The sequence below is a fragment of the Anolis sagrei genome, chromosome 3 (assembly GCF_037176765.1).
Source record: "Anolis sagrei isolate rAnoSag1 chromosome 3, rAnoSag1.mat, whole genome shotgun sequence".
In the NCBI taxonomy this organism is placed as follows: domain Eukaryota; kingdom Metazoa; phylum Chordata; class Lepidosauria; order Squamata; family Dactyloidae; genus Anolis; species Anolis sagrei.
This window is the reverse complement of record NC_090023.1, coordinates 250873986-250887090: the sequence shown is the minus strand read 5'-3', so window position 1 is coordinate 250887090 and position 13105 is coordinate 250873986. Positions and strand designations below refer to the sequence as shown.

The 13105-nt window shown below is 39.6% G+C and overlaps 1 protein-coding gene across 11 annotated transcripts in view; it reads right to left on the bottom strand.

Annotated features, from left to right (window-relative positions):
• The window catches only part of LOC132770524 (multiple epidermal growth factor-like domains protein 6), a 267021-nt gene that overhangs the window by 76331 nt on the left and 177585 nt on the right, over nucleotides 1-13105 (bottom strand). For all 11 annotated transcript variants that reach the window (XR_010909523.1, XM_067466032.1, XM_067466033.1 and 8 more), the window contains 6 exons: nucleotides 9730-9867; nucleotides 5235-5357; nucleotides 3864-3989; nucleotides 2628-2807; nucleotides 2007-2138; nucleotides 149-277 (listed from right to left, as the gene is read on the bottom strand). Coding sequence is in view for 10 of the 11 variants with exons in the window: in XM_067466032.1 (XP_067322133.1) it covers nucleotides 149-277; nucleotides 2007-2138; nucleotides 2628-2807; nucleotides 3864-3989; nucleotides 5235-5357; nucleotides 9730-9867 (828 nt within the window). In the remaining variant the exon portion in view is untranslated. The remainder of the gene's footprint in view (nucleotides 1-148; nucleotides 278-2006; nucleotides 2139-2627; nucleotides 2808-3863; nucleotides 3990-5234; nucleotides 5358-9729; nucleotides 9868-13105) is intronic.

Below are 13105 nucleotides of genomic sequence, written 5' to 3'. Positions count from 1 at the left end.
GGCGGTATACAAATATCGCAAAAAAATAATGAAACACTGTATTTTGACCTGAACTTTTAGTGGCAATTAAAGAAGATAATCAACACTGCAGGCAATAAAAAGGATACTCAGTAGGTAATGAGGCAAAGCAAAACAATGAAATTCTTACCATTCTCACAAAACTTTCCATTAATTCCTGGTGGACAACGACACTGCCCTGTTATTGGATCACAGGAGCCTCCATTCTGACACTTGCAGATGCTGCTACAATCTTTTCCATGCATTCCCATGGGGCAAGCTGCATCCAAATATGGATAAAATAAACACGGAAAGAAACCTAATCACATTAGGAATACAGTGACACCACCGTCCTGATGGTATTCTTCACTGCTTCTGTTGGCGATGATATTTCTCATCTTCCTATTTATTACTGAAGGAGACTGATATAACTATGTAACATAAAGAGTGTCATGAACTGCTCGCCTGTGACCATATTCTTTTTTTTTTTCACATGAATGTCACCAAGTTCTGATCACAGCTTGGAAAAATTCCCTTCTGAAACTACCAGGGTCCCCTAGTGACCAAAGCCAATAGCATCTGTCAAGTGCTTCATTGGCATAACTTTGTGTCTAAAAACAATTGTGACTGTGGGTGGAAATAAAAGAAAATGGAGCAGTGGTTTTTGAAATTTGCCTTCTAAGTGCACACTGCATTTTTATAGCAGATGGGATCAGTTAAGACTGACACCTGTCAAGACTGAAGGGTGCTTTATTGTTGCTACCTAAGGGCCATTTTGGTTGTCTGTCACTTGAGAAGGAAGTATATGGGAGTTGAAGGGACAATATGTGTCAGACAGCATCCGTGGTCATCTCATCGTGCTTCTCTTGATATGGTCTCATCAGCTCGATGTCAAAGCAGCTCAGGGTCAGTTGAATAGCTGATTAAACTATCAAGAGTATTTTCAAAGGGGGGTTTCTATTACCCTGAGTATCTGTGTTTTGCAGCTGCAGATCATCCCCAGTTCAAAGGAGTATTCAGTAATTTGAAATCTTTAGAAGGTGATTGAAATAAATAGAATCCAGCTCAGAAAGATATGAAAATGAATACTTTAGTAGTTTAATTAATTTGGTCACATCAGGTAAAGACTGCTGTCAATTTCTTTTTCATAAAAAGACCCAGCATGGTGTAATTCATGGCTTTTTATGTAAGATTTCACAGCATTTCATGGTTCCCCTAAACCAATAAAATAACATTTGGTGACATCTTTGTTTTCCTAAATCTTGCTCTGTCCTCATTATTAGTCTATCTTTAAATTGTGTAATAGTAAGAAAATGCTTAACCTAGGCTCATGGGGAATCAATAGAAGGTCCAAAAACACTGCCTAGGCTCTTACCTAGAGAATAAGTATTCAAAAATATTTTTAAATGTTCAAAAACATGATTCAGAAATTTTGATGTCTGGATTGAAAAGAATCTTCACTGACACATAGCAGTTAAAGTGTTGTTAAATTGCATTAGTGTAGATTTGCTCTCAGTTTCTTGAAGCTATAGCAAGTAGACAGAGACTTGTGGTCATATACTGTCCTTTATGGTGTAGCTTGATTTATTTCTTCAGGGATGAGGAACTTTCAGCCCTCTAGATATTGGACTCCATGAAGATTGGCAAGGGTCAATAGGAGGTATAGCTGTCAAATATTTGGAAGGTCACAGATTCCTCATTTGTGATTTAATTGGTTTATATCTTTATCTATAAGACATATAGATTTTTTTAAAAAAATTAGAATTGTCCAAGTAATTGGAAAATTATCGCCACCCCCCCCCCCCCCCCCCCGCCGCCTTCTGATTTCATGGCACATTAGACCCAAATAAATACAATAGTTTTTTCATTCTCAATGTCTTCAATTGGTTGTGGTGGTGGCAGTTGCTTCCTGTTCTTTAGCTGCCAAAACCTGCCAGATAAATATTAATGTTGAAATAAAAATATGCAAGGCCAGTTGAAAATCCTCAGAATTGTTGTACAATACTCACTTTCATTACAAATAATGCCAGTCCATCCGGGTGGGCAGTCACACCCACTGTTGTTTCTATTGCAGTTTCCTCTGTTCATACAATCTGAACAACTTAAGCTGCAGTCACTACCAAACATGTTACTCAGGCAAACTGAAATGAAAAGTTATAAGAATCAAGTTTGTAATGAGACAAGCCTACCTCCATCCATATTGAACAACCTTAAGGTAAACAACTGCTGAGGGCAAACCAAAGCTAGTGGCTGCCCCTAAAGAAACAGAAGCTACTTCATACTTGGGAGATGCTCATTAATTTTGACCAAACCTACATATACTGAATTAGACATCAGTTGTCCTCCAGATTTCACACTTATCTGTTTTGCAATCTATTTTTCTGCTCATGAAAACATAACATAATAGATATAAAAATACTATTCTGGGAGGAAATACTATACTATTTACCTAATCTTATTTTTCTGACGAATCTTGACTAGAGTAGGCCCACTGAATTAACGGGCTTTAATGATGTGTTGATTTTACTTGAGACTAATCAACAAGATTGCAAACATTATTTATTTATTTATCATATTTATTTATGCATCACTGTTGAAAGTGACCGTACCAATTTAAAAGAGTCTCTCACCAACTCTGTGAACAACAGCAAGTTCTCCACGAATGTCTTCGTCGTCATCGTCATCATAGAAAGAGTTTAGTGAAGTACTGAAGTGAAGAAGCTGAGGTAGTTTTCTGAAGCGAAGGTCAGGAGTCCTAACTATCTCCAATTCTTCTTCATCCTCTTCTGCCAGTTCATCCTCATCTAATGCTAAGATAAGATATGAAATCCTTACATAATCCTAAGTCTTCTTGTAGTCCTCTTTAAGATGTTCTTTCCCCCCATAGTGAGGAGGTGCCCTTCCTGTTATATCCTTATTATCTGGCCCATTACCCTCCAGGCATTGGAAGGCCACTACATGCAACTTTGAACATTAGAGAAAGAGATCCAGCAGTGAGTAGAGTCCCCTTTGTCTTCTGTTCATGTGACCTCATTGATGCCTAGATAGAACTGTTATCGAAATCTTGATGTAACTTGGTATTCAGAAACAATCAATAAATAACCAGCAGGTCAATAAAAAAGGAATGAGAATTTCCAAACACCATTTATCTAAGACTTTTGGGTCCATTCTGATGACCAAACAATCCCAGAATGAAGAATCCGAAGACTTGGCTGTTTAAACAAGCCTTTGAGAACATCTAGCCCTGCGATTAATTTACTGCACTTTCATCCCATGTCCTGTTTCTTGCTACAATTTGCACTTCCCCATTCCCTAGTCTTGTGTACAGTTTGGTCATGTCTTACAATAGTTGTCATCATATGTCATTGGGCATTGTTCTGAGTGTAAAATTGTTCTTTGTATATGCTATTGTTTTTATTGTATTGTACTGCGTGTTTATTTTATGCTTTGTCTTAAACACTTTGTGCCATATGTAAGCTGCCTGAGTCCCTTCAAGGAGATGGAGGTGGGGTACAAGAATAAAGGAGTAGTAGTAGTAGTAGTGGTAGTAGTGGTAGTAGTTGTTATTATTCTCACTCTGGGATACTTTATTTGCATTGGCGTCCAACTGTACAAAAAAATTCCACATATCATTATTTGGATGTGTGCAGCAAAATGATCAACGTTAGTCACAAACTGTACTCTGACCTACAGGATTTGAGCAATATCAGATTTACTGGCATAAGGACTACTCAAATTGACTTTATTTATAAGGACTGGACACTATTGAAATATTTCACTCGAAAAGCATAATAACTTCTAAAAATCATGGTCAGTAACATGAGTTTCCATTCTAGAAGACTTTCTAAATATACGGTAGAACTTACAGATGCAGGTCTTTCTATTCACACTGTTAAGCCTATATCCTTCTTCACACATACACTCATAAGAACCCAAAGAATTAATACAGTGTTGGTCACAGCCATTAGTGTCAGCCAGGCATTCGTCGATATCTGGGATGAAATAAGAAGAGCAAATCATGAGTGCATCAACCAATCTAGATTAAGAACATTGCAATCTAATGATGATGATGGCGATAACTTAGATTACCTCGGGAATTATCATACTGGTTATAATCTCTTTGAAAAAGGAATACTTCACCTTGTGAAATGTTTGGGCATTTCACAATCCATATTAAAATATATTTTTTAGATAAATTCAACTAATCATTAATATCATTTAAAGAAAGAAATATTATTAGAAAACCCAAGACCAATGATATCAAGTATCCTTTGCTGAGACAACACATTCCAAGTTGATATTCACATGACGGTGCAAAAGCACTTGCAAAATTGATGTATAAATTACTACAGGCACAGCATATGTACTTTATGTATTTTTTTCCAGAATGTTTGCTCAACCTCTTCAGATTCCCACCAGAACACTTCTATGCAAGTCTGTGTATCCTAGACTGAACCCTTCAGCTCATTGGTGATGATTGTGGGGTGGAGAGAAGGATATTTTTGTGTTTCATTGCAATAAAAAATGGAAAAGGGATGAGGGCAATATTTTCCATTCTCAATCTAAACCCTGCTCCAAATAAAAATCTGAAGTGCCAATAAAATGCTAATTTGTTGTAGCTATTGTTGTTGTTGTCATTATTTGCCATCAAGGTGACTAACTTGTAGCATCTCTATGAATGAGAGAGCTCCAAAAGCGCATGACATCAGCAGGGCCATGGCTTCCTTGATTAAGTCAATCCAATTGCAATATGGTCTTTCACTTTTTCTACATTTCTACCCTACCAGGCACTCTAGTCTCAGATCGTCTTACTTTGGGTATGTCTCTTCAATTTCATGCCCAAAGTAGGACAGCGTCAGTTTAGTCACTGAAGTTAATAGACAAAGTTCAGGATTGATTTCATCTAAAACCTATTCATCTGACTTTTGGTGGTGCACCTATAAAATGCGAATCATCATTATATACAGAAAATATATGTATAAATATTTTCTGTGAAGAAAATGCTGTTTTCTAAGCAGAAAATACTACAGTTCCGGACTTCTGCTGCAGAAAATTCATTTGTTTTGTATAGATAGTATTTTCTATGCAGAAAACATTTTCTTCTTCCAATCTTTTTACATACTGAGTACCAAATTGCTGATAGTCTTTCTTGCAGCATGAAAAAGGAGAAATGCTAAACTTACTTATTCATTCCTTCCAGATGGAAATTAGTGATTCATTGCACCCTTAATATTTACCGTCACATCCACAGCCATCCAGAGAAAGCTGGAATCCTGCCTTGCAGCTACATTCATAGCCTCTGACATAGTTGATGCAGAACTGTGAACAGCAAGCATCTCCTGTTTCACATTCATCCAGATCTAGAGGAAGAATGAACATTCTCCAAAACATGTAGAAGAAATTCACATAAGAAAGGTTTCAAACAGAAACAAAGAGATAAAAACTAAAAGAACTGTATGAAACAAAGACCAACTCTTTAGATATTACTGGACTGTAAATTCCAAGAATTCTATGCAGTATAGCCAATGGTGAGGAATGGAAGGAGCAACAACTCAACATATATTTCTGAACATCAAAGGCCACCGTGAAATGCTCTGAGCAAAAATTTGCTCGGACCATAAATTTTTAAGGTCAGTTTCTTTTTAAAAAATAAAATAACATTTGTGACACTTCAGTAACCATCACCATCACATTGTGCTTTAGCCAGAGCTGGGATTGCATACGACCTGAAACTGCTGACCCACATAAGATGAAACAAGGCCAAAAGAGAAAAAAAAAGAGTTGATTGTCTATCTGAAAGATGATCAGTCCATGCTGAATGTGCACAATTCCTCCAACGAAGCAACAAGAAGAGTGAAAGGTCAGTCTGGCAATTAACCTTGGAAAGGGTGCTAACATTATTAGAGAATATAGTCAACACAAGGAAAAGAGAAGGAAGTGTAATCAATCAACTGAGGTTAGAGGCCACTGCGAAATTGATTAATGAAAGTTATTGGAACCAGCAGCACTGCTTTTCCTGAAAATGTCACACAAAAAAGCTGGTGGGCAATATTTCAGATAATATTACAGGACCGAGGCAGTTTATTTCTCCCCAAATACACTAAAACTCAAAACATGCCAACTTGCAGTTAATACAAAATACCTTACTTGCAAAAAAAGTTTATTTAGTCTTCTCTTAATGGAGACTGCAAGCACTGCACAGTAAATACATCTTGTTCCACACTTTGTGCATCAAAGTTTTGGGTTAGTCATGGTGAAGGCCACATGTTTAATCTTATTTGATTCATATTTCCTGCATGGCGGAGGGTTGGTCTTCTTAAACCTTTTCCACCTGAGAAATTTTTATGTGACCCCAGGTATATAGGAATATATAGGAATATAACACAGGTATAGCATTTACTGATAACAAATCAGCATTTGTAATGTTGATATGCATAATGCTAAACAGCTGAAGCCTTTTCTGTAGAGTTTGCTGTATATACTGCACATTGTTGCTAATTGCCAAATTAAAATTAAATTAAAGGACCTCACCATTAAGCTATTTAAGGTCAGAACCCGTAGTTTAAAAAAAAAACCCTGGTCAAGACAATCCACAAGACTCCCTTCAGCTCTAAGATTCTTTGATGCTATGATGATAATTGATTTATATGCCACTCTGCAAATAAAACCTTTTGAGTGTCATGTTCACTGAATACAATGTATAAACCAAAGGTATGGTATGTTTGGCTTTCCTGATGTTTTGAACTATAACTTTCCCATTTTTTTTGGTCTGGATGAAGCTGGTGGTAGTAGTAAGTCAAAATATCTGGAGGATCAAAGGTTCCCACTGCTGGAAGGAAGGGAGGGAGGGAGGGAGGGAGGATAGCCTGTGTCTTCACTGTCATCTCTTTTTCACCATAGCTATCAATTGATGTTTTCAGATCGGGTACCATATTTTCCGGTGTATCAGATGACTTCTCAACCCTGGAAAATCTCATGAAAAGTTGGAGGCCGACTAGTACATCAGGTATAAAATAAAAAAAATAATAATTAAAAGAAAAGAATAAAATCCAACTACCTTAGTGGTGTAACCTGAGGAGGGAGGGAGGAGAGAGGAGGAGGAGGAGGGTGGAGGGGGGAGGGCACAAGAAGGAGGAACAGCAGGCCATATTGCCACGGAGACCAGCCAGGGGAGATAGTCTACCGGGCTGTCCCCACGGCCCCCACCGCTCTCCCCACTCTACTTTCAAGGCCCTCTTCTGCCCCCGATGCTCACTTCCTCTAAAAACCACTGGGCTTGCCTAGGCCCGAGGAAGCTTGGATGTAGTCACTGAGGCATTCGGGGGCCGTAGGAATCAGGGAATTACAGCTCCTAGAATACCTCAGGAAGCACACCCCAGGCAAGCTGCCGTCGGGGCTGCTGGGAGTCACTGTCTGAAGGTGCTTCCTTGTGCCTCTGGACAATGATTCCCAGCAGCCCGGACAGTGGCGTGCCTGGGATGTGCTCTCTGGGGCATTCTGGGAGCCATAGGACTCATGGAACTACAGAATGTCTCAGCGAGCACATCCCAGGCATGCCGCTGCCTGGGGCTGCTGGGAGTCATTGTCTGGAGGCACTTCCTTGGGCCTAGGTGAGCCCAGTGGCCTTCAGAGGAGGTGAGTGGCGGGGGTGGAGGAGGGCCTTGAAAGTAGAGTGGGGAGAGCTGCAGGGACAGCCCAGCGGGCCATTACCCCCGGCTGGTCTCCGTGGAATGCGGAGTAGCCTTAAACGGCAAGTATATCCCTAACTCTGTATTTTGTCTTGAAAAGTTGGTCACCTTATACCCCCAGTAGTCTTGTATGCTGGAAAATACAGTAGTTCTTTTCTGTCAAACGTTGGCCGATGTATTAAATCCTCTGAATACAGAATTGCGACACAGATACTTCTGGCTGTGGATTGCAAACAGTATAACATAAAGCTTTCAAAAGCAAGTCACTCCTGCTGTATCAGCTAAAGATATCACTATTCTATGGTTCTATGGTTCTTTTGCTAGCCTGACTGCCTGATAGGCTGGTGTTAAATAGTTTTGAAGAAGAGTAATGGTCTGACTAATTAAATAGTTTAGAAGAAGTGTAGAACGCTATTAAGCACTAGGCTATCCAATAACTCATTCCCAGCTTTTAACCAAAAAAAAGTAGAGATTTATTCTGGGCTCCAATTCCTGAAAGCTAAATCCTTTCTAGACAGAACATACAAGTGGTTAAATCTGAACCAAAGGCACATATGTTCAAATCATTTCTCAGCTGTAAAGTTCACTAGGATGTTCAGAGCCCTTGTGTGCAGCATTGCTTTGGTGATAATATTGTTTAATCCATAGTTTGGCAGTTTATGTGAGTTCAACGGCCTATTTCTCTTGTGAGAAATGAAATCTGTGTGATAGCATACCAAACCACTGCTGAATATGCTACCAAAAATTGGTGGCATATGACAAAATGTGTTGTTTTTGCTTTAAAAGTCCCATATCTTTTTGAAAAGGCATATGCTCCCCACATATCATGTTTACAATTGGACGTGCACTTTTAGGAGGACAAGTTTATTTTTAAATAATGCACGTGGGTAGCACACACCTTGATTGAAGGGAAGGTGGCAATTTGAAACAAAGTGCTGCTTTTTCACCTAGCTGGTGAGTTTTGGTAACAAAACTGACAGCAGCAAGACAGGGGGAGATATATGTTCAAAATAGATATACCCACACATTGCCTGTCTCTACTTTAGTTTCAGTTTGAGAACTTTCATTCCTGTTTGACTTCCTCTTTCCATATATCACTAGTTATTCTGCTGCCATGCACTGGGTTCATGGAGGATTCATTTATATGAATGTCATTTATTGCTTCCACCATCATATAAGTTGGGGCCTGTGAGATAAAAGTGTTATGTAAATATGTGGTTTATGTATAAATACCTTTATATATATATCTCCATATCTGTCTTTAATAACAAAGCTCAAAAAATTTGATTTGGTGATAAAATAAGATCTCCCTGACTCTTTACTACACTATCATATGCATGCTCTGAGCCTTTTGGCAGAAAAACAGTGGAAAATGTATAATGTATTATTTAGATCAGGCATTGACCTTCAGGTCATTAGCAAGCCCCTCTTCTTGTTTATATCTGTCTATGGTAAACTTTGCTATGCCCTCTAATAAATCAATGCTTAACAGCTATAACTATACCATATTTAAATGATTTGGGGGTATGGATGCTTGTGTTTGGATGCCTTTTTTGTTTTTTGCATACAATCTTTTATAAATATGAAAACAGATTGGAAAAGGCTCACACACATTAACTTCTTCACCCATTCAATTTTATCTGGGAACCTAAAGCCCTGTAGGTCCCTCCCTGAATGAAATAATTTTCAGGGTGTGGATCTCCTGTTGTTTAATGTGCTCAATTTGCTTCTGACCTACGATTGCCCAAAGGCGAACCTGTCATGGAAGCAAGCCCTTCGAGATAAATCGGGGTAGTAGTAGTAATAATAATAATAATAATAATAATAATAATAATAATAATAGTTCAAAGTGGCTTTGGCCTTTGCATTACTCTTTGGCTGGGAGAATGTAATGGCTTTCCATAGCCAGGTGGGCATTTGCACCCTTGTCTCCAGAGTCATAGTCCAGCTTCCAAACCACTGCAGAGGCACAATGCAAGTTATAGCTTATAGGTAATTAAATCTATGGTTTACTTCACAAAGGTATATATTTATTTTACATTACCTATGCATGTCTTCTCATCCAAATCCAAAATGTAACCTTGGTTACAAGAGCAGAGTGGTCCCTTGGTAGAGTGCTCACAGTGATGAGAACAACCTCCATTGTTGTCTTCACAGCTGTTGACAATTTCCATTTCTATGCCTTGCAGAAAAAGGATCAAATCACTGTCAATAACATCGATATGAAGAACTGCATTACAAAATGGAATCTGTGACAAAACAATACAGAGCAGAGCAAGGCTACCATCAGGATTAAGCAAGGCTGGACTTCCACTGACATTTAATACCCAGCCAGGGCCTACTGGCAGGAGCTTGCCAGATTTCTTCTCCTTAGTTGTATCCACATCGCACAGTTTGATATGGAATCATGGAATTTTGAAGTTTGGTGCAGAAATCTCTAATGCACTTTCCTGAACAACACAGGAGTTTTCTGGCAGATGGTGCCAAGTTCCCTGAAAATTATAAATTCCAGAATTCCACAGGACACAGCTATGGCATCGCAATGCTCCAACTTTGTCATTAGCATATGCACTTTGTTCTCCATTGCAAGAACATTGCCTCTGTGTGAGTCAATCAAACATGTGCATCCAACTCTCCACATCTGATGGGGTTAGGGGCACTGGACCATGTGAAAGCTGTGGTTTTTTTTTAGTTTGAATATGTTTTTATGGATTTTATCGGAATTTTGTAAATATCAATGATATTTAATTCTATTATAATTTTTTGTATAGTTGTAGGTTTAAAATTGTATTGAAATGTTTTTTTACTGTAAGTAAGCTGCTTTGAGTCTCCTTAAGGAGGGAAAAATTAGGGTATAAATAAAGATAAGAATATGCCAAAATTGCAATTAAAACCACATTTTAATCTGGAAGAACACCTCTTTAGATTCTTTAGCAGATGTTGCCCATAGCATTGCACTGAAGGACCCAGAGAGTCCTAGAGAGAACCTTTAAATAAAATCCATGAATAATCAAAGTTAAGCCCACAAATGTGGAAGGCTGACTGTAGGAGATGGGAAAAATAGGTGCAGCAATACGAGCTGATGGCAGTGGACGAAGGCAGATACACTGAGCGAGGCATCAAGTAAGTAACATATATGCATCCACATACTGTATGGATGTACAATTCTTCATGTTGCCATCCACCCAACCCTTTCTACAATACTCAATTCTACCCTTCTCCCTCACTTTTCAAGTTTCTTCCTCCAAAATCAGTCAGCATTCTGTGTCAAGTGAGCATGCTCAGGCCTAACCAGGTTGTTTTAATATGCCCCCCCTCCTATGGTTCTATTTATCCCTGTGAATATTTTGTGTCCTGCTGAAAACCTTGAATCATAGAATCATAGAATCAAAGAGTTGGAAGAGACCTCATGGGCCATCCAGTCCAACCCCCTGCCAAGAAGCAGGAATATTGCATTCAAATCACCCCTGACAGATGGCCATCCAGCCTCTGCTTAAAAGCTTCCAAAGAAGGAGCCTCCACCACACTCCGGGGCAGAGAGTTCCACTGCTGAACGGCTCTCACAGTCAGGAAGTTCTTCCTAATGTTCAGATGGAATCTCCTCTCTTGTAGTTTGAAGCCATTGTTCCGCGTCCTAGTCTCCAAGGAAGCAGAAAACAAGCTTGCTCCCTCCTCCCTGTGGCTTCCTCTCACATATTTATACATGGCTATCATATCTCCTCTCAGCCTTCTCTTCTTCAGGCTAAACATGCCCAGTTCCCTAAGCCGCTCCTCATAGGGCTTGTTCTCCAGACCCTTGATCATTTTAGTCACCCTCCTCTGGACACATTCCAGCTTGTCAATATCTCTCTTGAATTGTGGTGCCCAGAATTGGACACAATATTCCAGATGTGGTCTAACTAAAGCAGAAGAGAGGGGTAGCATTACTTCCTTAGATCTAGACACTATGCTCCTATTGATGCAGGCCAAAATCCCATTGGCTTTTTTTGCCACCACATCACATTGTTGGCTCATGTTTAACTTGTTGTCCACGAGGACTCCAAGATCTTTTTCACACGTACTGCTCTCGAGCCAGGCATCCCCCATTCTGTATCTTTGCATTTCATTTTTTCTGCCAAAGTGGAGTATCTTGCATTTGTCACTGTTGAACTTCATTTTGTTAGTTTTGGCCCATCTCTCTAATCTGTCAAGATCATTTTGAATTCTGCTCCTGTCCTCTGGACTTTCCCAATTTGGGGTTGGATGTCCTCCAATCCCTCATCCACTCCATCTTGCTGAGGTTGAAGACTCTCTTTTTGTGAGAAGACCGAGGCAAAGAAGGCATTAAGTAGTTCTGCCTTTTCCCTATCCCCTGTCAGCATTGCCCCATCTTCTCCGCGAAGAGGTCCTATCGCCTCCTTGTTTTTCCTTTTTCTACTGACATAAGAATAGAAGCCCTTTTTATTGTTTTTAATGTCCCTGGCAAGCCTGAGCTCATTTTGTGCTTTAGCCTTGCGGACCTTTTCCCTACAGGTGTTGGCTAATTGTTTGAATTCTTCTTTGGTGATTTCTCCCTTTTTCCACTTCTTGTGCATGTATCTTTTGTGTCTTAGCACAGTTAGAAGTTCTTTGGACATCCATTCTGGCTTCTTTGCACTTGTCCTATTTTTTCTCTTTGTTGGCACGGTTTGCAATTGCGTCTTGAGTATTTCACTCTTGAGAAATTCCCATCCATCCGTAACTCCCTTGTCTTTTAGTATCTGTGTCCACGGAATGCTGCTCAGCGTTTCCTTCATTTTTTGGAAGTCAGCTCTCCTAAAGTCCAAAATGCGGGTTTGACTTGTCTTAGTTTCGGCCTTCCTTTGTACCTCAAATTGCAGGAGCACATGGTCACTTGCCCCTAAGGATCCTACCACTTCGACCGCATCGATCAGGTCCTCCGCATTTGTTAGGATGAGATCAAGAGTAGCCAATCCCCTTGTTGCCTCTTCTACCTTCTGGACCATGAAATTGTCTGCAAGGCAAGCGAGGAATTTGTTGGACCTTGTACTTTTGGCCGAGTTTGTTTTCCAGCAAATATCGGGATAGTTGAAATCGCCCATGACTACTACATCTCTTTTCTGTGCCTGTTTGGTCAACTGTTGGCAGAAGACTTCATCAAGTTCTTCCTCCTGGCTTGGGGGTCTGTAGTAGACGCCTACAATGACATCTTTTTGAGTCCCAGTTCCCTTGATTCTTATCCAGATGATTTCAAGCTGGTTTCCCAGATTGCTGTCTTGAATCTCTTCTGCAGCATAAGAGTTTTTGACATATAAGGCTACTCCGCCTTTCTGTTCTTTCTGTTCTTCCCTGACATGCCCCTTCCCCTTTACATATGTATGGTATTGTTATAAGAATCCAAGAATTCTCCTGGATTTTTAAGTAAAATAGAAAAGTTTCAA